General features: G+C 39.5%; 1 protein-coding gene across 13 annotated transcripts in view; it reads right to left on the bottom strand.

Moving 5' to 3' along the window:
* Positions 1–24,814, bottom strand: part of micu3a (mitochondrial calcium uptake family, member 3a) — a 73,132-nt gene continuing 48,318 nt past the window's right edge. For 3 of the 13 annotated variants that reach the window (XM_079615821.1, XM_079615822.1, XM_079615819.1), the window contains 10 exons: positions 20,895–20,977; positions 20,706–20,777; positions 15,402–15,443; positions 12,965–13,060; positions 9,435–9,529; positions 6,970–7,141; positions 2,533–2,641; positions 1,888–2,045; positions 1,443–1,507; positions 651–790 (listed from right to left, as the gene is read on the bottom strand). In XM_079615821.1, coding sequence (XP_079471947.1) covers positions 784–790; positions 1,443–1,507; positions 1,888–2,045; positions 2,533–2,641; positions 6,970–7,141; positions 9,435–9,529; positions 12,965–13,060; positions 15,402–15,443; positions 20,706–20,777; positions 20,895–20,977 — 899 coding nt within the window. In that variant the 3' untranslated portion in view covers positions 651–783. Of the gene's footprint in view, positions 791–1,438; positions 1,508–1,859; positions 2,046–2,532; positions 2,642–6,969; positions 7,142–9,434; positions 9,578–12,875; positions 12,909–12,964; positions 13,061–15,401; positions 15,444–20,705; positions 20,778–20,894; positions 20,978–24,814 lie in introns of all 13 variants that reach the window. The other 10 variants (XM_079615823.1, XR_013798012.1, XM_079615825.1 and 7 more) reach the window with 10 other exon arrangements.

Below are 24,814 nucleotides of genomic sequence, written 5' to 3'. Positions count from 1 at the left end.
CATCATAGGCACATGGACCACTTTATTGACTTGAATAACATTGTTATGGAATTTCAAGTCTATTTGTCAAGTACTTGATGTACAATCTTACTGTGCTTAGATGGCAAGACAACCGTATAAAATCTTTGTACAGCCATACCTGTTCAAAAATGAATAAATTGTATGAGAAAAAATACGTTTTTTATTTATTTTTTATATTAAGGCAATGATCATTATTGCTACATGAACTAATCTCTTTCAAAAACAAATATCAAAGTAACCCTTTTCACACAGTATGATTTGGTGCATTTAAACAATCCTGACAGATAACAACGATAAATAAATATGATTAATAGTTTAGTTTGTAATGGGCATAATAAAATGCAAGGTACAATATAGTATAAATATAATTAATAAAAGGCCATAACGAGTAGCTCATCCTGCTTAAAACATCTCCATTAAAACGGCAAGAAAATTATGTATGTACCCTGCCTGGATACATTTAAGTAACTTCAAAACATAAAAAAAATTGAACTTGTTCCAACTGAAACTCAGTTACAAGGCCGTCCTCCAGATTACATGCAAACAAGATTAATAGCAGATTACAGAACAAAGTTTGATCGTGCAGATACTAGAACATGCAGAGCAGAGCGCTGAATGCAGGGACACTATCCCAATCCGAGTTTCCCAAGGTTTCAAGATCAACAGAGGATGAGGTAGATCTAATGATGGAATCTCTATGCCTTCTCTCTCAAACATTTCCAGAGCAGTTTCCTTCTGAGAAATAAAAGCCACGTTCCTCGTTCACCTGGTGCGCACGGGAAATGGAAAGGAGCCAATTAAAAACTTTCACTTATTAAATCATCAAATTTTTCAGTAAAACAGGTAGACTATAACACAGACCGTAAGATAATATATATACACACACACACTATTGTTAAAACATTTGGAGCCAGTGAGATTTTTATTTATTTATTTTAAAAATAAATTAATACATTTATTCAGCAAAGTTGCATTCAATTGACTAAAAGTGATGGTAAAGACCTTTACATTGTTCCTTTTTATTTTTTATTTTTTTTTAATAAATGCTATTTTTTGCAGGTTAATATTAAGTGGCACAAACACAACCATAATAGGTTGTGGAGTAATTCAGATTTACCATCACAGGAATAATTTACATTTTAAAATATAATAAATATATATATATATATATATATATATATATATATATATATATATATATATATATATATATATATATATATATATATTTAATAATATTTAGTTTTTTACTGTATTTTGCTCATTTTAGTGAGCACAAGAGACTTTTTAAAAACATTTTAATAATTTTGCTTGAATGGTACTTGAACTTTTAAACAGTAGTGGTAGGGTGTTTATATATATATATATATATATATATATATATATATATAATGTGTGTGTGTGTGTGTGTGGTTACTTATCTGCCTGCCAGTTCCTTCTTCAGACATGATCTAAATGAAGTGAAACGCTCTAAAGCCTTATATCCCTGCAGGTAGGTAAAAACAAAATGAGAGAATGATTCATTACTCCAGAAGTTAACAAAACTGCATTTTTTTTTCATTTTTAATAAATCATGTTGCAGAAACAAATTTGTTGGTAGCATTGATCAATATCAGAAGAAAATGTTATGCTTATTTGACAGCGTATTTAGGAACTAGGCCTAAATGTTGATAAAAAAAAACCTACAGGGAGGTTTCATTGTACAGACATAACTACTGAACACTAGATGGCACTATAGTTGCAGTGACACTGCCCATCCATACCTCTCTGAATTACACTCAAAACATCAGAATGTATCTTACTGATGTAATTAACTCATAAGGTAAAGAATGATGTACCTCTTTTTCCCCTACACCTCTTTCTTACCCTGCCTCCACGGTGCAGACGGTCCTTCATTATGCCAATGAACTCTTTGTAACTGAGCTGATCATCGTGATCCACGTCAAATATCTTGAAAATGGTGTTAACCAGGTGACGGGTCAGTTTAAGGCCTGTTGCGACATACACCGCCCGAGCAAACTCATCTGGAAGACGGAGAGCGACACATTCAGAAGATATGATGAATCTGCTCTACAAAACAAACACTCAATGTGCTGGTAAATTATGTGCAAATTTGTTTCCTAATCTCTACAGATTTTGAGTAGAACGTAAAGTATTTGCACCCTTAAGCCACAATTAAGTAAATGCCACGGCTGCATTAGATAACATATCAAACCAATATTAAAATTTGTTTTGAAAAAATTATATAGGCTTACAATGGGGCCAAAAAGCGTGAGACCACTAAGAGAAACAGATCAAAATGAATTAAATCAAAAAAATATCCAGCATAACAATCTAAAAAAAGCGGATCTGAATTTCTTTGTTTTAATGTTTTCTAAATCAATATTTTTTCAAGGTTTAAATTCGATTTTGGATCCCAGATTTGTTATGTGGTCTCGTGACTTTTTGGATCCCACTGTGTATTTTATACATGTGTTAAATGCTGGTATTTGTGAATCCCAATGCATTCACCTTGTCCAATGGAACGGCAAGCAAAGTTGTACATCTGCATGGCGATGGCAAAGTCTTCAAGGTTATTGAGAAACTGAAAGAAAGACCTGAACTCTTCGAAGGTGATGCCCTGATCATGAAAAGAAAGAAATGAGCAAAAAAGAAACAGAAATATTTTAATCTGAGACATCCAATCCGACAGACAGAGCTGCCATCAACTGACGTTACATTCCATTCCATTTCAAAGAGGATCTGTAAGAGACGTGACATCACGCGGAATACACAAGCGGCGCTGTCATTTCATTCTCGAGCAAATCGGGTAATGCAATGATGGACAGAAGGAAATCAACATGTTGATATATGCAAAAGAAATCAGACGCTGTGCCACTCATGCTTGTTTGCTGATGCATGTTCAGTTCTTTGTGCTCTGCCATCACAATGATACATGCAACGATTAAAGGCATGAGTCATTTTACAGCACAATGTCATAAAATTGTCAGCCTGTCTGAATGTGGAGAAGCGAAAACAAACTGCATGACATCATAGACTGGAATCAAAGAGATAACTTACAATTTGATTGACATCAGAACACCAAGAATCTCTTAAATACACCGCTCAAAAGTTTGGGGTCGGTAAGATTTTCTCTCAAGGATGCATTCATTTGATCAAAAATGCAGGAAAAATAAAATTGTGAAATATTTGTACAATTTATAATAACTTTTTTTTCTTTTTAAATATATTTTAAAGTGTCATTTATTCCTGTGATGGCAAAGCTGAATTTTCAGCATCATTACCACAGTCTTCAGTGTCACATGATCCTTCAGAAATCATTATAATGCTGATTTGGTGCTGAGGAAAACATTTATTATCAATGTGGAAAACAGTTTAATATTTGAAATAGAAATGTGTGTAACAATGTAAATGTCTTTAGGCAATTGTGATCAATTAAATAAGTCCTTAATAATAAAAAGTATTAATTTATTTGAGAAAAAAAACCTTCCTGACCCCAAACTTTTGAACAATAGTGTACATTTAAAACTTAAAAGGATCGTTCACCCAAAAATCAAATCTGTGCAAATTATTTATTCACCCTCATGTCGTTCCAGCCTTGCATTCCTTTCTTCTGTGAAACATATTTTGAAGAACTTTTAGACAAAATCCAAAATATCTTCTTTTGTGTTCCACAGAAGAAAGAAAGTCATACAAGTATGACACGAGGTGTGCGCAATTTTCCATTTTATTAATTTAATGCACAGAATCCTGCAGTATATTCTCCTGTCTGTCAAACCAAATCTATGATTAAATCTTTCACCTGAGGGTGTCAAGATGTATTAACACAGACCTGCCTTTTGGTTATAGAAGAAGATAAAGGGTAATGAGGTAGAAAATACCCTAAACAAACACAGGAAAGGGTTGTCACAGTTATGGTAATCTACGTAAACCTCTCTAGTGAATTTTTAACATAGTTCTAGTTACACATTAGGTTTAACTGAGAGTTAGGTTTGAGGTCAGGATTTACTGTATGTGATGTTTAAAGCTGAATTTTTGTTTGATTGTGTTGAGGACTTGGTACTCATGGTGGAAAACCATAAAATGCCATACAAGTGAGTTTAGGGTCTATTCTGTGGGAATTCGAGAGGGGGTGAAGTCATTCTAGCCAAATGTACAAACTGCTCAAAGGGGCCCCAAAACCTGATACCCTCAACACAAACAGATCCCTCAGATGGGACTGGGAAAGAGCTAAAAGAAAGCAGTCAGGCATGGAGAAACCTACATCAGGTGACCCTTTATAGAGGGGCAGCATGACAATCTGATTTCAAACACAAACTTTGCCCCAAGCACATACGCACACCAAACCCACACAAATACAGTGGGCGAAAAAGTATTTGGACACTTCACTTAAAAAGGAATGGGATTCTTTATATGGGAATTCTTTATATAGCCTACATTACAGACTGACATGTAGATGGGTAGATAGGTAGGTAGGCAGGTATGTTGGTAGGAAGGATAGGTAGCTAGACAGGTAGGTATAGGACATATAGGCAGACATATAGGTAGACAGGTAGGTAAGTAGGGCAGGTACTGTAGGTAAACAGGTAGATAGGTAGACAGGTAGGTATGCAATCATATCTATAGACAGGTAGAGTGGTAGGTAAGTAGACAGGTTTACATGTACTAGGTAGGCATGCAGACAGGTAGGTAGGTATGGTAGGGTAGGTAGGTTGATAGACGTCTGTAGGCAGACAGCTAGGGCAGATAGGTAGACAGGTAGGGTAGGTAGGTATACATGTACAAAGGCAGACAGGAAGGTATGTAAGTAGACAAGTAGACATGTGGGTAGATAGACAGGTGGGTACACAGAAAGGTAGGTAGACGTACGTAGGCAGACAGGTCGGTAGATGGGTAGGTAGGGCAGGTAGGTAGGTAGACTTGTAGGTAGATAGGGTATGGTAAGTTGGTAAGGTAAGCATGTATGTAGGCAGACAGGTAGATAGGGTATGTAAGGTAGGCAGACAGGTATGTAGGTACATGTAGGTAGGGCAGGTAGGTAAACTAGTAGATAGGTTGGTAGGTGTACAGGTAGGTAGGTAGACAGGTAGACAGGTAGGTAGGGTAGGATAGGTAGGCAGGACAGGTAGGTAGGATAGGTAGGAAGGCAGGAAGTTAGACATGTAGGTAGGTAGGCAGGTAGGAAAGGTAGGATAGATAGGTAGGTATGGTAGGATAAATATGTAGGCAGGACAGGTAGGTAGGATAGGTAGATATAAACATATTACAGTAATTTCCCACATTTTACGTATGGATGAAGTGACCAAATAATTTTTGGGGGCCACTGTATATCTTAGTATAAATTTGTAAAAATGTTGGAAGGTCTCTCAGAACAAGATCATTTTAGCTGGTTGAAAGTAAATGTGAATTTACTTTCTTGAACATGTACCACAAGATCAAAGAGAGGGAAATCAATTGAAACACAAAATGAAGAGCATAACAAATCAAAACACAATCTGATCAAGGACTGCGGGGCGACGGATCACTCCGGCAGGGACAAACCTTTGGTTTCTTCCAGTGTGTGATAAACAGAGATAACAGAGAGAATACAGGAAGTTTTTGTACACTGTAATAAGAGCTGGAACTTGCTCTGCAACTTGTGCACTTAACAAGACCTTCTTCGACTCCATCATCATTATTTCTGTGTTAGTAAAGATATTAATTTATTTTAACAGCAATCATGCCATAATACAGCATTACAATTCAAATTGCATCTGCACAGCAATTCAAAAAATCGGATTATGTTCATTAGGTTTTGCATGCTTTTTCAAATGTCTTTGGCCTTGTTCAGACAGGTAGCAAAAATCCATTTGTTGGGGGGTGTATCCATCTCAGATACATTTAGAATTTTTGTAATCTGCAAACAACAAAAATGTTTTACCAACCTGATCCAAATCACATTCAAAGGTGGTTGGAAAATCAATTATTATGTCATATGTCTTAGTTGTCACACAGATGTCGAATTCACACATTTTCACCTACTCTTTCTTTTATAAAACTATTTGCATTTTGATAGCTGATATGAGACTACAAGTGAGTGATTTTGGACAGCTTATTTATTAATCCGTGGAATACAATTATACCTCCAGTGCTTATATTACTAATTTACTCGTATTACTTACTGTGGCAAATGCATCATTACTGCATTAATCACTAATCAGTGTAGAAATACTGGACATTGACGACAGTATCTGAACAAACGGATCAGATTTCATCACTTACAAAATGACAGTCAATCCTAAAGATCGGATTAATGTGCAGTTTGAACAAAGCCTGTTTTATTTTCAAGAACTAATATAATTGACATAATAGCACCATGCAACAAAGAGACACATAATATAACATTTGTGTCAAGATATTTTAACATGAGATATTATGTTTAAAAACAAGATATTAAAACAAACAAGCCTGGGAAAGTCCAGTTCCACTTTACTGCAAAGTGTGGGTTTGACACTTGGTTCTTAAATAAACATGGTAATATAAAAGAAAGATGGATGTCTGCAGCATAAAAGGGTTTAGTCGCATGTGTTGTGGAGAGGTGAGAATAGAGGGACTATAAGACTAAACGGCAGTTTACATGCAAGTGTCACACTGAAGGGTGAACGACTACTCAAAGTGTGGGAATGTGTGCATTTTGGGGCTGGATCACAGAATTATAGACATGGATCAAATGTATGTGAGTGGACAAAATGTATTTGTTGTAGTATTTTTAAGATGATAGATTTCCTTGTGGAATTTGAGATTGAGATTTGAACCAGTAACCTTCTTGTACATGTAAAGCTGTTGAGAGGAGGGGTAACAATGGTCAGTTAAAGGGGTGAAAGTGTGAGCGTGGGGGAGGTGGGCGTCACAGTTGTCCTACACCTTCTTTTCAGATGAAGTTAGCGGCTAGGTGACGTTACTCATTACCTTCTCATCTGGTATGCACTGCCGCACATTCTCCAGATAGCTGCGGATATCCTCTACGTTAGTGTAGCGCAGCAAGATTCGGGCAAAATCCTCCTCACTGATGGTGGTCATGCCGTTGGAATAGGTCAGGAACTCAATCTCCAACATCTCAGTTTGCAGGTTATCCATAAATCTGAAAAAACAATGACCGCGATAAGAGTTAAAGAATTAAAACCACTATGGAATTTAAATAAACTAGCTTTTTTGCCCAATTTTTGCTTTTTGCTCCACAAAGGCCTGGCCCATCCAATCAGGAGCTTGGCCCACATGACCCCACACCAAATATCAACCTATCACAAAAATGACCTCTCTCTCCCATAAACACAGACACACAGATGGAAATTTCACACGCACAGAATGCTTGTTGTAAGCACTATCCTGCAACTTTATCAATAAAATAGTTTCACACCTGCAAAACATGACATTTATTAAGCAGTTAAACTTACAGCCTTGCTATTAGAGACACAGCTGCCAAACACTGTTCAGTAGGGGTGGGAATCTTTTACCATCTCACGATTCAATTCGATTCCGATTCTTGAGGCCACGATTCGATTCAAAATCGATTTTCGATTCAAAAAGATTTTCGATTCAAAACGATTCGATTCGATTATCATGTAGAACACAACCGGTGAAGACCAAAAAACATCTATATTTCTCAGTCAGACACAGTAACTTAAAGAATAACAAGTTATGAAAATAAAGTGCTTCTTTCAAAATGAATAATAGTCCTACCCCTAAGCTACCTGGCGATGAAGCAGCGATAGACCGAGTTTTTTTTTTTTTTTTTTTTGCCCTCTCGGAGTTGGCAGGGAGTTTCGTGAAGCACTGCAGTGTGCATTGGTCTGCAGCTGGCGGCTGACTGTACGTTCACACCGCCGCCGACTTGATCTGCAAAAAAGCTATAGCCGCCCTGTCAAGGACGCTTGTCAAAAAGTACGGGGAAACCTTGTTGACGCTTTGGCCGCTCTGACGTAGCAGCATTCACAATGAAATGTAAACAGAAAAAACAAGCAATGCATTCGGCAGTTTAGGAAATCGCACAAGATTTGTCAACACAGAAAACGTTTCATCACTGGAGAGTTTTTTTCCCGACACCATCGTATTAATTGATTTTTATTAATATGCGCGGCCGGAGAGAGAGAGAGCAGAGCGTTCGGGTGAGTGCGCGCGCGCGGCCGGCTCTCTCTCTCTGCTCGTTCTTATGCCCTGTCAAGCGCGCCCTGTTAAACTGACAGGACTTAAAACACATGCAAATGGTAGGAACGAAAGATCTCCCTCTCATCCATTTGCTTCCTTTTTGTTTTAGTGATTTGCCGCTCACGTCCCGTATAGGCTAGTTACAAAAATGGAGGCGAACAGCCAGCTGATTTTATTTATTTATTAAATCGATTCTTGGACATTTCAGATCGATTCTGAATCGTTGCAAATGAGAATCTAGATTCTTCTGTGAATCGATTTTTTTGGCACACCCCTACTGTTCAGAGACAGGAAATTCTAATAACTGCATTAGTTTGCATATCAATAGTTCAAGCCTACACTATTAGCTCTAAAATGACATTTTGGAATTAGCAACGGAGGCTTGGGATGAGATACGTAAGAAATTAGACCTACACACAAGAGCGATGGACAAAAACCTGACAAGTGTCTTGAAATAAAACATACGAACAGTGTCTTGAGGCTTGGTAACCACAGCCTATTAGTGGAATAACTTACTCTGTGTCGTTGAATTATTAGAAACATAATGCATTATTTTTCTTATAATTCAATGGCTCATCATAAATTATTCCTTTCTTATAAATATGAGTTTGTTCCGTTTTTTTACTACATTCTGCAAAAATTAAATAAATAATTTAAAAAAATTGTTTTTAAAGTATTTTATTCCCTGCCTCAAACATAAATGTATAATAATATTTGACAAGTGAATTTGTGACAGAATTTTCTAAATAGAAGCATGCAACAATTTGTGCTTCTAAAAATAGTATAGCTGGGTTACTAATAGTCCCTTTCAAAACCTGCCCCTTTTGTTATAAAATCTAAAACTACAAAATTGTTACAAAATCTGTAATGAGGAAAAATGAAAATGGCATTAATTATTTTTGCAAAAAAATAAAAAAATAAAAAACAGAACACAGTTATTTTAAGTTCCACTGTGTTGGGAAAAATAAACTCTGGTTTATTGCCCCGGTGAGCATTAGAGACTTTTTTAAACACTTTAAAACATCTTACCAACCCCAAACTTTAGTACATTTTTGTCATTATATCACATCACATCCTGTTAACTAAGATCACAAGCTGTTAACTAACTTCAGCATTACCTTCTACATGCTCGATGGATATAATTAATGTATCTTTCCACGTCTAGTGGATGAATAAGGATAAATAAGTACCATGTTTTTTACACACTTTTTACACACAAGTCGTCATACCTGTAGAAGTCGTCAAAAGTCAGCTCCGCCTTCCCCTTCTTGCCAAAGAAGTGCACGAGCAGAGTGGTGTCAATCATCATGTTCTCATCGGCACGCTGCGATTGAGGAGTGGTGGTAAAGAGAGCAAAACGAGAAAGAAGAAACTATGACAAAAATCCAGCAGTTCTTGGAATAAGAAAGCAGTCCTTCATAGGCTTGCCGGGCCATTCAGAGTACCAGCCATCCAGTGCCTGAAAGTGTGCATCCATTTATATTGTCTCCCCTAGCACACAGAGGACATGTTCTGAGTTGACATGCAGATCTTTATGCCATTAGTGGGTGAGAATGGCATAAAGACTGTATATTAGACTGAAACAGAAACACAAACAAATGTATATGCAATGAAACGCACACAAACATGCCAGTTGTGTACATACAGAGACCCTGTATACACCTGGTATATTCAATTACCCCTGAATGGTGTTTTGAAAAGAGCCATTCAGAAAACCTTTTGGAGTCCATTTGTTTATAGTGATAGGAAATTAATACCAGGTGTAAATGGGGTCGAGCCGGGATACAGAACATAAACAAAGACATGACAGCAAAAACACACAAAGCATCCACAACCCATGCATTCCTGCGGGAACTATCTGCTGAGATTTGTGAAAGAAATGCACACATGTGAGCAGATTCCACCTTTCCTTCTCTGGACAGAATATTCTGTTTTTTTAAACTCAACACTAATGTTAAAGATCAATTTGAGTGATCTTACAAATGTCAAAATTGCTTTTCAGTGGAGCTCAGGAAAAGGCGTTCATTCACCAAAAAAACAAAGAAAAGTGGCATGGCATCCAAAAAAACTGGAAGAAGGTGGCTGAAAAGTGCAAGGCCAGATTAGGTTGTATTTTTTCCTCTACCCATGCTTCACCCTCATCTGCAAGAGGAGCCTATCATGCTTGAACTAGGTAAAACCAGGCATAAACCCCAAACAGCTATTTGTCCCTGGTTACGGGCCTCTGTGCAATAAAGCGAGCCAGAATGCAAGTCCATGCCACTGCTGTACCTCTAGCTTAAAATCCTATCCATGAAGATACAATCAGAGGAAAGTTATAAAGAGAGAAAGAATTATTCTGTTTCACTAGCCAGATTGTCTCAGAGACACATATTGCACACACTTGGTGTTTCATCAACACAATGTTAAAAAAAATAACACCAAACAAATAAATCAATCAAAGTTGTAACAATAGTACGCCTGATTAATAATATATGGTGGAAATGTTACTGTTTGATCACAACTGTATGGAAGTTTCAAATCAAAACAAAACAAATGTGAAATACCATTTAAAATAATAAAATAAAATATGCCCCAGTTAAGATAAATAAAGCACATTTATTTTATTTACAAAATAACCATATTCACAAAGGATGTTCCAAAAAATATGTAGACAGTAAAAATGATGTCTACTAAAAATACCTTGTTTTAGCTTAATTCAAAGGCAGCATCATATACATCTGCATAAACTGGAGCTTATATACTCATATATTTAATTAGATACTGAAAATATTTTGGGAAAAAAGCAGTTCCACCACCTAATTAAAACACACTATTTCATCCAACATTTGTATGTGCAAAATTGTTGTGCAAATTCTTATACAGTAACATTGCAACTCTGCTGGAAACAGCTGTAAGTGTTGGACGGAGGAGCATAATATATTTTATACATATATAATAAATATATGCACGTCCGCAAATGTTAGATTTGTTGGAATCTGTGCCAACTTTAGATCTGTAAAATGTTTTCTGGGACTTGGAATGGATCAATTCCAAAAATAGAAATGTTGCACTTTGTTTGTTTTTTCTGGAGCTAAAGTCCAGTGTGTGGACATCCATTCTTCTTCTCACAATTTTTTTTCCAAAACAAACAAACTTGATATCTCTGCATGAGTTTTTGTATTCACCACCATTATTTTGCTGATGGTCATAAATATGGTCATAAAAAAGGCATGTGATTAAAACTGATGGATTGATAAATGAATACCTTTCCTCTATCTAAAACATAGCTGTTTTCCCCATTAGACAATTTCGTCATCAATCTGCTGGAAGTGTGACATCACAACACTGTGGTTACAGGAAACCATTAATGTGAGGTCATCATTACATGTAACACCACAGCCAGGCCCACAGTGTGACTTAGACAAGGCCCGAGGCCTTTTACTCTTTGATCTAAAAACAGCGGTAAAAACAGTGATTACCGCTGTCGACTTCTAAGATGAGTAACCCCAATCACACTTCCACACATGCTAACGTGCCCCCTTTAGCCCACAGATACACAATGTCTGGTACCCTGCAGTTGTCAGCTCAGACAAACAGACCTGTCTAACTGCTGTGTCATCTGAGGAAGCCAAGCTGAAATTACCCTTTCATTGTGAATAACAGACTAAGTAAATACAGGGCATCTGCACACAGCTCTCCACAATCATTAAACTACTGCTTCCTACAGACGCCCTCTATTAGCCATCAGAACACAAACACACCATCAGGATGAGCAGACATATTCTGAATCGGTGTACAAACAAAGGCCTTTAATGTGCCTCGCAGCTGTGAGCAATATTATTTTGTGTTAGTCGCAGTCAATTCGACACAAATATTGCACACGCAAAATAGCAGAACAACAACTGAACATATAGACATCAACAAGCTGAAATTACACAAATGATTAATTGATTAAAATAATTCAGCAATTCTTCGCAACACTAAAATCATATTCTTCATTTTTAAATCTTTCTTTCTCTTGGTTTCCAGTAAAACATCATAACTTCCTTTTGATATATATATATATATATATATATATATATATATATATATATATATATAATATAGGCTACACTAGAATGACTAGACTAGAAATACTAGAATTTCAATTAATAAAAGTGCTATAGTATATATATATATATATACTGTGCTATAGAGTAAAACATAAAACTGTAATTATGATGTTATTTGATAAAATAGATTTAAATAAAAAAAAACTGTTAAAAACTGTGTCTCATATAATTGCTTTATTTCTCAAAATCATGCCTTTTTTACTCTGATGTGGAAACAAACTTGAAAAATTCACTTATATTATTTTATTCTATTATATTCTCATATCCTTATATTATTTTTTTTGGTGACTTTATAACAACTTTATCTTGTATAAAGGATGTTCAATATGTTTTTTGTGGAAAACAGGACAAAGATACTGATTTTGAAAATATTTTTTTGAATGAAGCATCAGGAACAGATTTACTAGAAGATCAACAGTTGATCAAATACATAAAAAAAGAGGTTTGAAAATAATAAAAATAAACAGAAGGATAATCGCAGGTCATTAAATGACAATGACCAATGTTATAGGGTTAAGGTGGATAAGGTGGGTTGTGATGCTGAAACAGGAAGGAGGAATGAGAATTACGATGTACCTTTTTCAGGTGAGAGCACTGTGTTAGGGATGGCTAGGGACGAATAAAAACATGGGATGAGACAGGAGGACAGAGGACTATGGCTGTACCTCTGCCAGGTCAGAAAACAGGGCTTGGCTCGCGCCACGTCTCAGCATGTCCCAGTAGCTCCTGGGCACAAACTCCTGATTCTCTTTTTTTAGCACCTGCAGAGGGGTTAGCATGAGATGGAAAGCTGTCATCATGTTAGCTTATATAGACAGGGTTTAATAGAGGATGTGTCGGGTGGTCTCTCAGTCCATTCAACTAAAACCAATCAAATATACTAGTATGAAAGAAGATTGGGAGGGGGGGCTGGGGGTTAGTTGATGTTAGCCAAATGCTAATTGTGTGAGGTTATATAATGTGAGTGATCAATAATCTGGGAGATTAACTGAAATGTGAAGGTTTTAAATATCAGATATAGTGTGCAAATATACCAAATATACCATGACATTTTGGTAACACTTTACAATAAGGTTCATTAGTTAACATTAGTTAATGCATTAACTAACATGAACTAGCAATGAGCAATACATTTGCTACAGTATTTATTAATCTTTGTTAATATTAGTAAATAAAATACAGCTGTTCATTGTTTGTACATGTTAGTGCATTAACTAATGTTAACAAATACAACCTTTGATTTATAACCAATATTTTAATAATGTATTGTAATGAAGTATTGTTCATTCTTAGTTATTGTAAAGTGATACCAAATTATTATTATTTTTTAGACATGCACTAAGCTAAAATATTGATTTTGAACAGCTGAATAATTGAAAATGACTGCCTGCACATTTCACAACATGGCAGTGTGTGCATTTTCAATAATTCAATGAACTATCCTCAGTTATTTCGTACAGATTTATTGACTACAGAGGCTGAGAGACTAAAAGTGACACATCAAGTTAAGGAAAACAGGAAATATATTTCTCTCATCAGTCCTGTGGAGCCACTTTAATGGGCAATGCTGTTCTTTCACTCTGTCACTCTCTTTCTGTGTTCTGTATGTGATTCACAGATATACAGAGTGGCTTTATCCAAACACAACATAACCAGAAAAAAGGACCACCAGCTCAGGAAGGCTTTCATGCAAACTCTTGTATAGATGTTTGTGTTTGTACTTGAGTTGACCATGTGTTTGATCGTGATAGTATAGACTAGAGCTACACTACCTTTCAAAGAAGTCTATTATGCTCGCAAGGCAGCATTTATTTGATAAAAAAAATACAGTAAAAAAAGTTACATGTGTGAAATATTATTACAATTAAAATAACTGCTATTTCAATATATTTTAAATTATAATTTATTCCTGTGAAGCTGAATTTTCAGCAGCCATTATTACGCCAGTCTTCAGTGTCATGATCCTTTAGAAATTGTAATATGCTGAATTGGTGCTTGAGTAATATTTATTATCGGTCCAACTTTATATTAAGTGTCTTTAACTATAATTTACTAACATTTAAATTAATCATTTGATAATAAATATATTGATAATTGACCCTTAAACCTAACCATACCACTAAACCTGTCCCTAACCTTACCTGTATCCCACCTCAATAGCAGCAAAAGTGTTTTGTAATACATTAACACAATAAGTACGCCACTTTGTACTTATTTTTGATGTAATTATAGCAGTTAAAGACACCGTTTACACTTTATTTTAAGGTGTCTGTGTAACAGTGTGATTATACATTTAAGTACTGTGTAATAATAATTAACTGTACTTACTATAGGGTTAGGATTAGGTTAGGTTTAAAGTGAGTTCCATATAATTAAGCACAATTTATAATAATTCATACTTAATGTAACGTGTAACACACTGTAAAATAAAGTGTTACCAATACACATAATATAAAGTATGACCTTATTATCAATGTTGAAAACAAAACAGCTGTGTTGCTTAATATATTTGAATATTTTTTTTTTCATTTTATTTAATATAGAGATTTTTTAGAACAGCTTTTATCTTTTATTTTTATATCTTACTGACCCAAATCTAAATGGTTGAATGGTAGTGTTTCAAATTTGGTCTTGAAAGTTTGAGTTGAAATATCTGACTTTTTATGTCCATTTAATCTCATTGCCGTCTAGGAGAAACAATCTCAACATCTCATTTGTGATCTTTCCTTTCTTTCGGTTGTCAGTTAGGGAGAGAGATGTAATTCAATGATTTAATGTAAGTGAATGTGAAAGACTCCAGAGCTGGCTCAATAGAAAACACATTTTACACCAACAACTCCACCCACTCCTACCCGGACCTGTTCTTTATAGCCCACTGATGAAGTTTGTAACTGACACGTTGTGGTTAAAGAAAAAGAAAAAATCAATAAGAATGAAATTAGACTGATTGTGGCAAAACACCCACATGCTCTCTGACCTCTGAGGTCCACTCCACCTCCCTCCTCATTTTCATTCTCTCATTCTCCCATCATTCCTTCCATGATTTTAAGATTCACACAGAGGTTATAGTTCACAGGTCAGAGGGCCGGGGGTGATACATACGCTGTTTATGGGGGCAACCTGATATCCATAGAGCTGCATACTCTACAACAGAGACGAGAGGAGAGGTCACAGCATGCGGAAGAGGAGAGGAAGGAGAGAACCACATAAGAAGAGATGGACAAAGACACAGGTTAAACATGCAAAAAGTAGAAAGTGGTTTAACTACAGGACAGTTGCCACACTTTCGCAAACTTCCAAGAGGGGATGAAATGCAATTGGCTCCCTCTCAGACAGCCCTTGATAAACCGGACATGTGAATTAGATAAAAAGGGTTATGCACCCAAAGCAAATACAGTCTAGAGGAAGTTTACAGAGGATGGCCAATTGTACTCTTTAAGATATATATGGGATTTTGTGAATCTCATATATAACAAGACTCGTACATTTTCTGAAGAAAATGTGAGCAGTGCTTGCCTCTGCAAAACTCGCCATCATGATGCTAGGTTGTTGTGGTTGGTTGTCAGGGCGTTGTTTTGCGGTTGCTAAGTTCTGAGTGCTAGGGTGTTGCTAAGAGGTGGCTTTATGACCCAAGTCAAAAGACCCCAAGATATGGCTCGGGTCCCTTGTTCAACGCACACCAATAATTTTTAACCCAATTTGTCATCTGGCAGAAAAATCTGAATTTGCATTTATTAATGCATTTATTATTGGCTTTTCGTTATCGGCCTGAATTTTAATATCGGTGCATCCCTAGATATAACAGAACTTTTCTTCGACAACCTGCACGATTTGAGGTAAAAAATGTTTATGCTTTATGTGCTAAAGTTTAACACTTAGGCCTCGTTCACACCGCCAGCGACACACAGCTACAAATTCAAGATTTGTATACAAGATTCCATTCGTTTTCCATGGAGAGTTGGCGACTTTCGGCGACACGAGCGACAGTAACAGAATGTAGGCGTGCCAAGCGATGGGAGACAAACGACAAGAGTTTTTAACTTTAAGCAAATGAGCAGCAAATTTTGCGAGCGACAAACAATAGGAGTGAAGACACCGTCTCAAGTGCAGGCAAGACAGGACAGAGTTTCGGAGCGATTTCAATATGATTTGACTGTAACCACATAATAAAATTGATGCGTGAAAAAGAAACTGCCGGAATACATTAGCCGCTTTTCCATCGTCGGGCTGAACGGTTCTTAGAATGATAAGAAACGGTTACGGTTGTGTTTCCACTTGATTCCGGTACGGCACAATTACAAACCGTTCTCGGCCCAAGCACGGTTGTCTCCGGTAGAACCGGTAGAATCCCTAAAGTGACGTCGCAACTCAGGATTGGTCAATCGTCTGTTGCCTGGCTACCAGTTTCTCTCTAGCGCAATATTTGAGAGACTTAAACAGGGATTAATAATACAATTAAAATAAATATCTGATCATCCTTCATAACGCGGTCGCTATTTACATCTCATATCGTCTGTGAACTCTTGCGTTACCAAGGCAACGACCGACGCTTTTGTATTACATTCCAAAGAGTGGCCGTTATCAGCCCCAAAGTGGAAAATGAAACCGTAAGCGTACCAGCTGTCCCGGATGAGAACCGTTCGGCCCGATGGTGGAAAAGCGGCTATTGATAGTATGTGTGTGTTAATTATATGACGCAGTGAGCAGTTTAACACTGCTTCAGTTCATATTACAGTCTCCCCTGAATTATGTTGATTAGTAGGGCCAAGAAATTTTATTATTTGTCAAATTCAAATTACGTTTTAATAATTTTTGACAGTATGATTGAGTTTAATTCGTTGATTGAACGATCGTGAACCTGGTTAATGATTTAATGCACTGAGCAATGCTTAATATCACGACACTCTCCAACAGCAGATGCTACTTTTAATTAGTTTAAGTCTAATTCCTAGTCAAATCAGAATGATATCTTATTTTTGTATATCACATTTTCTAAAAGATGCGACGTACAGTCTGCAATAACATTAGAGCGACAGCATTAGGAACGCCCACAAGCATCTTCACAATACAGAGAGCGTCATACAGCGACAAAGTTGCTGGCGGTGTGAACGAGGCTTTAGGGTTAGGGGTTTGCTCATATTACTAACCCCAAGTACGAGCAAAACAAATACTGATGCAAACACCACTAATTACATGTTACAGTACCAGTATTTCACACCAAGTGCTTTCAAAGAGCGCTGAATTCAGTGAGCGTGAATGGATGTCACTCCTCCATTTATATCTTATGCAGAACAGTATATAATTTAGTAATGATATGTTGACAGATTTTTACACAAAGTATACGATCCTTCACACAATAACAATATCTCTGATTAAGTTTTCACAACCTGGCAACATTTTTATCCCATAGTAATTTGACAAACAAGCATCTTATTTAGATTATAACAAAGCACAATGCTTATAAGCTAAAAGTTGTTGCCAAACAGCAATTCATTTTTTTACGTATACCTCCAACACTGAAACTGACATTTGAAACAAATTACAACACAATTATATGACAAGTACATTTTTCACAGTAATGTTCTCTTCTTAGAAACTAATAAGAGCCTGAAGAAAATTACATCAGGACACGCACACTAATCAAAATAAGCCAAACTTCTTAATATTCTCAGTAAAATCAACATTTGTGACCTCAAGATTCTGAAAAAAACAAACATATTTTTCCAGTGTTAGGTTTGATTTATATGGCATTAATCATTGCCTCCATTTGCAGCATTTAAAATGACATGTTTGCTCTTGATACTGGTTGCCAAGGGACAAAACATAAAACGTTGTATTGTGTCATGGCAAAATATCTATTTCCCTTTATACAGAAGAAAAACAAAAGAGGCATCATTTTAAATAAGAATCCTCAGTAATGTGGAACAAAAGACAATCTGGTAAGAAAGACAGAGACTGTATCCCAGTCTTTCTTCTGTTGATCTCATGAAATCCTCTTGTTTGCATGGCTCTACACAGAAACAGCTTAGAGGTACTAGTAATCCCTAAAATTGATTTGATTTTGGATTCAACTCTTCTCCAATAATATGTCCCACTCATCAGTTTTAAAGAAGGGGAGCCATTTAGACAATACTGACATTACTGATTAGCTACAATAAACTTAACTTTATAAAGCCATATAACTCTACCTCTAAAAATCCCTTTGCGAGAAAAGACAAAGAAATATGCAATATATGGAAGCTTGTTTCCGCCATGAGATAAATAAAATTAAGCAAACAGTGAAATTGGGACTTTTTATCGCACAATTGTTCGCAATTTAAGACTTTTTGCGAGTTCATATCTCGCATGTCAGACTTTTTTCTCAGAATTCTGCGATATAAACTCACAATTCAGACTTTATAACTGCAAACAGTAAAGTTTGATTTGTACGACTTCATTATTTTTCCAAATTAAATGTGCAAATGTCTAAAACTTTCATTTTTATACAGGATTCTAACTTTAAAGGGTTAGATCAGGATTTTAGACATGAATCTCTATAGCTTCCCCATAAGCAGTGTGGTGCATTGACCATGACTAACCCCCGACAGCGTCCTGTGAGCCGAGCTCCGGTCCAGTTTTGGTCAAGATGAAATTAGTCCGGCAAGTTTGCTGGGGTCACCGCAATAAAGCTTTTTTCTTCTCAAATCAATATGTGTTCAAAAGAGTGATATATTTAAAGCACAAAACCGCTGTCTATGGATAGGTCAGACCTCGTAATGGCTTAGCACTATTTTCTTCCCCGTCATATCACTGCGCGCTGCCGCTACCTACAGCCAGCTGCGAGCCGCGCACGTGTAACTTTGTTTACAACTCGTAAAGAGAAAGATAAAATGTCAGACTACAATAGCGACGATGACAACATTGACTTCGACACACAGCCAAAAGGTTATCTTTACGAACCTGAATACACAGATGACGAGTTACGCCAGATGGAGTTAGAATATGGATTTAGTGATATGTGTGAGGAGAAAGCGCCACATCTTTGTTTGTACAGTCCGGATAGTCACAAGTCCGCACCATTTTGTACAAAGCTTGTACAAACTGATCGCTCTTGGTGAGTAGCAGTGATGCGCGGGTCAATGTATAAACAACCCGCACCCGACCGACGTTTTCAATAACCCGCCCGCAACTCGGACCGCAAAAAAAAAGAAAGAAAATATTGTACCCGACCCGCTTTCTGACCCGCGTTTTTTTAAAGTAGCTAGTAAATGCTCATCGTAGTCATTGGGCCATAGACGGAGGAACTAGGGGTGCGCATTTTTCTGAATGCTGTATGATATCGCCTAGTGTTTTGTAATAAAGGCTTGATTTATTCATTTAATTCGTTTCATTTTCTTAACAATTAAGATGCTGCATGTGTTTATCCAGTCTAATCGAAGTGCGCTGCGCGTCTCTCCCCCGACTTTCCCAACAAAAACCCCGCCCCCTCTCAGCAAATACATAAAACTGACATTACTGAGCTATATGCGTTTAAAAGCCTATTAAAATGGCACAATGGCATTGCTCAGTTCAACGTGTTGGGAAATCGGGCATTTTGTCCCGCGTCAGCTTTTAGTCAAAAGTTAATAACGCGCTCAACATTCAAAAGGTAAATAAGGATTTCCCACTGTCATCTCTGATGAGCTCGTGCGTCATCCTCGCGCAGTTATTCAGCCAATAAAGTGTACACCTATGTATTTCATAGAACATTGTGTCTAGTAGCCTACTATATAAAGGACAAAGGTTTAATTGGCATCTTTATTTCAAACGACCCGACCGACCGCGACCCGAATATCATTAAAAATATTTTTGGATGACTCGTAACCGCGGGTAACCGCGGGTGACCGCAGGCACCCGCTCATTTTGGATCAACCCGCGCATCACTGGTGAGTAGCTATGTTAGCTCGTTCGTGTAGCTGTTCTGAGCACGTAAACACTGCTGTAAACACTGCCGAACAACTGAAAAAGTGGTGTGCGCCTGCGCGGTTCGCAGCTGGCTGTAGGTAGCGGCAGCGCGCAGTGACATGACGGGGAAGAAAATAGTGCTAAGCCATTACGAGGTCTGACCTCTCCATAGACAGCGGTTTTGTGCTTTAAATATATCACTCTTTTGAACACATATTGATTTGAGAAGAAAAAAGCTTTATTGCCGTGACCCCAGCAAACTTGCCGGACTAATTTCATCTTGACCAAAACTGGACCGGAGCTCGGCTCACAGGACGCTGTCGGGGGTTAGTCATGGTCAATGCACCACACTGCTTATGGGGAAGCTATAGAGATTCATGTCTAAAATCCTGATCTAACCCTTTAAATTAACAATTTGGGACAACTGGAACTTAAAAATAGATTACAATATTATTACAAACAAAAAACCTGATATCAACTTACCAGTTGAGCAGATTTTTCTGCATCTCCTCTTCTTCCTTTCTTCTCATTTTTCTTACGGAAGATTTCTTGCAGCTATTAAAAGAAATAGAGAAGGAATAAAGCAAATAAATAAAGTCGAATGATTAAATAACCAAGACGATTGTTTGAAAACAATCTTCTAAGGCCAGAATCTACACTCTATCCACTCACCACAAGAAATTCCCGTTTATCCACCATCTGGTTACCGTCAGCGTCAAACATGTTAAAGGCAATCTTAAAGCCTGCATGAGGCTCTGAAGAATAGACGTGAAAAGAATGTTAACTTATTACAATATGCTATACCATGCATATAATTAAACAATACAAATGCATTTACTCATTCAGCACTGCACGTTTTGCAGAAAATCTGCTAAACCATTATTAAACATTTAACCACTAGGTGGCTAAATCCGAGATCAGATCAGAGGTGAGGCCCACATTTGTAAGAACCTGTTATCACCCCAAGAACTTCCAATACACTTTTGCTTTCACCACTTTTCCTTTCATCACTCTCTTCAGGTGTTTTTCAACCCATCAAGAGCCACATGCCTCCTCCACTTTGTTATGTTGCCCAAGCAACAGCAGAGGAGGAAACACATGTTAGGCAGTTCATTTCTGTTTATACTGTGTGTTCCCTATCAGTCGGTCACTACTACGTAGGTCGTGACCGACCAATAGGAATCTCGCTAGAGAGCCGATCTACTTCGAGTGAAACTAAACGAGCCAATACACATTGGCGTGCAATCATTTGCATCAGCTGCGCAGCCTCGCAGCGCGGGTATATAACGAGCAGCTGGTGATTGCACTGTAGTTTTTTGCTTCGGAGCCAACCGATGCTGTTTAATCTATCTAATATTGAGTGATCAAACAACGAGCAAGCTCTTCAGGAAGATCTCTCGTGTCTGGTGCGGGCGATACAGCGCGGCAGCGGGGTCGACTTTATTTTCTCTTTTATTTTTGTGTTACTAAGCAAAAAAAAAAAAAAAAAGCTGTTTTCACAGCTGGTAACGGTGTGCCAAGAGCGTTAAATAGCCGTTCTTACGGCTGGTAAGACCGCCGTGAAGAGAGACAGCGCACGACAGGTTGCACATTCCTGTCTGTGTCCGCTGCGACCGTTCCCCTGCGTGCTTCAGTACCAAGAAGAGTATTCACCTGAAAGAGCTTACATGGGTGTGAGTTGCGTCTTTCTAAAGATGACATTCCACCCGTGTGTTTCTGGTTGCGGTCGTTTCCTGTCCTCACTGACGGCCACGATCACTCTCTCGCATGCCTGGGAAACATGTGAGACTGTGTTCGTGGGTGGTTCATGTTTTCACGGGAACATGACCACGTCGGCACGCCGGTTGACTCTGCTTTCTCCGGAAAGCTTGAGTCCCCACTGTTGTTGGCCAGCCGCTGCTTGTGTGTGAAAGCACAGCTGCAGGTCTGCTCGACACTCTGGGACACCAGCGTGTCGTGTGCCGTCGAGCTGCCGGGCTGCAGCGCGGGTTGTCACGGCAACCCAGCGCTCGCTCGGCGCTCTAGGTGCGCGGTCCCCATGTCTATTCTCCGTTGTAGCGCCCTCCCTGGTGGCCACCAGGAGAGGTCTACTTCAGTAGAATAGCTTGGGTGATCCTGAGAGCTGAGGGCTTCTCCTTCGGGGAACCAACCCCCTAGGGCCCCTCCCTCTCTAGCGCATCACAAGCTGTGCAGCTTCTGGATGAGATTGCTGGTCCTTCAAAAAAAAAAAAAAAAAAAAAAAAAAAGATGGAGGAACCTAGCGTTTCATTCAAGGCTCCAGCTGAGGGCAGATGTCGATTGCTACATCGGAGAGAGGGGCTGTTTCGTTCTGGAAATGAGGATGATGTTAAGTTCCCACTGTAATAGTGTGTGTGCTTATGCTGAATCAGATTCAGAGCGGACAGCCATGCTTTCCCGGGTCTTTCTCGGACGTGCATTGAAAACTTAGCAGTATGGAGCTATATTGGTGCCAAAAATATGGAACGCCAAAAGTGCCAAATTCTGCATAAAGTTTTCACCTCTCTCACTACCCTCGATGGTGGGGTGGTTGTGCCTCTGGCAGGCCACCTCTACCCTGCATGCGAGGCCAAGGCACTCTTATTGCACGAGGGTAGTTCTGAGCCGGGGTTGAGCTGCGCTTGTCGACTGACCGTGTTCAAGTCACAGTGCTGGCCCTCGATCAGACGATGTCCACCTTGGTGGTCCAGAAACCCCCCTGGCTGTCCTTGTAGAGGTGTGAGAGCTCGTCAAAGTACGCTTTCTCGATGCTCCATCTCATAAGGTGGCCTTTTCAGCGACACTGTTGAGAACTGGCCCAGCAGTTCTCCACAGTCAGCAGCAGACTAAAGCGGTTCCCCTGACGTACCACCAGAGTACCTCGTGGGCTGCCCCTCAGTCTACTCGTCGCCAAGGGTGTCATCCCCTGCAAAAAAGAGAAAACTCCGGCACAGCCTGCTCTACTGTGTCCGCTGCAGGAGGATGACACCACCCGTCTCAACCACTGTTTAAGTGGTCGGTGAAACAATCACTGGAGACGGGTGACCCGGAGATGGATGGAGCTGCTCTCTCCCAGTAGAGGGCTGGGAAACTAATCTTTTGAGTTAAAATTCTGTTCCACCACTGGAGTCACAGTGGTTCCCAAATTCTCAAAAAAAAAAAAAAAAAAAAGAGCAGATCCTCTATCTCTGGGTCTGAAGAGGGTCTGGAGAGTAGTGGGAGGAGAAAATCCTCACCACCCTCATCCGCCTCTTCTGTCGCCAGCGGGCAGCGCAGTGTGTGGTTCGAGAACGCAACCAAGCCTCCTCCTGCACCTCCTGCCTCGTGGAACCAGGTAAGTGCTGCACAGCACACTTAGACCACGCTACGGACCGCCTCCCCAAGAGAGCCTCCCGGGCCGCGTCCCTGTGTTCCACCTCGCTGCCCCACTCCGGGTACGCCTACGGTCCCTTTGGTCCCGCTTGTACGGTCTCTGCGAGCCTGGTTAGCGCTCCCCAGTCCGTCTCGCTGGCTCATTCGGACCATCAGGCTCGGCTATGCGATTCAGTTCGCCCGGCATCCCCCCAAGTTTCGGGCCATCCACTCCACTACAGTGAGAGCAGCCGATGCCCATGTCTTGCGTGCGGAGATCGCAGTCCTACTGGCGAAGGACGCGATAGAGCCGGTCCCTCCAGCCGATATGAGGTCAGGACACTACAGTCCCTACTTCATTGTACCCAAGAAAGGTGGTGGGTTACGACCGATCTTGGATCTGCGAGTTTTGAATTGGAGCCTCCACAAGCTACCGTTCAAAATGCTCACGCAGAGACGCATTTTCGGATGCATCCGTCCCCAAGATTGGTTTGCAGCGATCGACCTGAAGGACGCGTACTTTCATGTCTCGATTCTTCCTCGACACAGGCCGTTTCTGCGCTTTGCGTTCGAGGGTCGAGCATATCAGTACAAGGTCCTGCCCTTCGGGCTGTCCCTGTCTCCCCGTGTCTTCACGAAAGTCACGGAGGGGGCCCTTGTTCCCATGAGAGAACAGGGCGTTCGCCTCCTCAACTATCTCGACGACTGGCTCATACTAGCACACTCTCGAGATCAGTTATGCGAACACAGGGACCTCGTGCTCAGGCACCTCAGCCAGTTGGGCCTTCAGGTCAACTGGGAAAAGAGCAAACTCGCCCCCGTGCAGAGGATCTCTTTTCTCGGTATGGAGTTGGATTCGGTCGCACAGACAGCGCGCCTCACAGAGCAGCGCGCTCAGTCGGTGCTGAACTGCTTGAACACGTTCAAAGGCAGGACGGCGGTCCCACTGAAACTTTTTCAGAGGCTCCTGGGGCATATGGCAGCGGCAGCAGCGGTAACCCCGCTCGGGCTGCTTCATATGAGACCGCTTCAGCACTGGCTTCACGGCCGAGTCCCGAGATGGGCGTGGCATCACGGCACTCACCGGGTGGCAATCACACCGGCGTGCCGCCAGACCTTCAGCCCGTGGTCAGATCCCTCGTTCCTACGGGCAGGAGTGCCCTTGGAACAGGTGTCCAGGCATGCTGTGGTATTCACAGATGCCTCTGCCACCGGCTGGGGCGCCACGTACAACGGGCATGCAG

Source organism: Phoxinus phoxinus (genome assembly GCF_949152265.1).
Source record: "Phoxinus phoxinus genome assembly, chromosome: 6".
NCBI classification, from domain to species: Eukaryota; Metazoa; Chordata; class Actinopteri; order Cypriniformes; family Leuciscidae; genus Phoxinus; species Phoxinus phoxinus.
The sequence above is the reverse complement of the archived record's forward strand: the minus strand, read 5'-3'. Positions and strand labels throughout refer to the sequence as shown.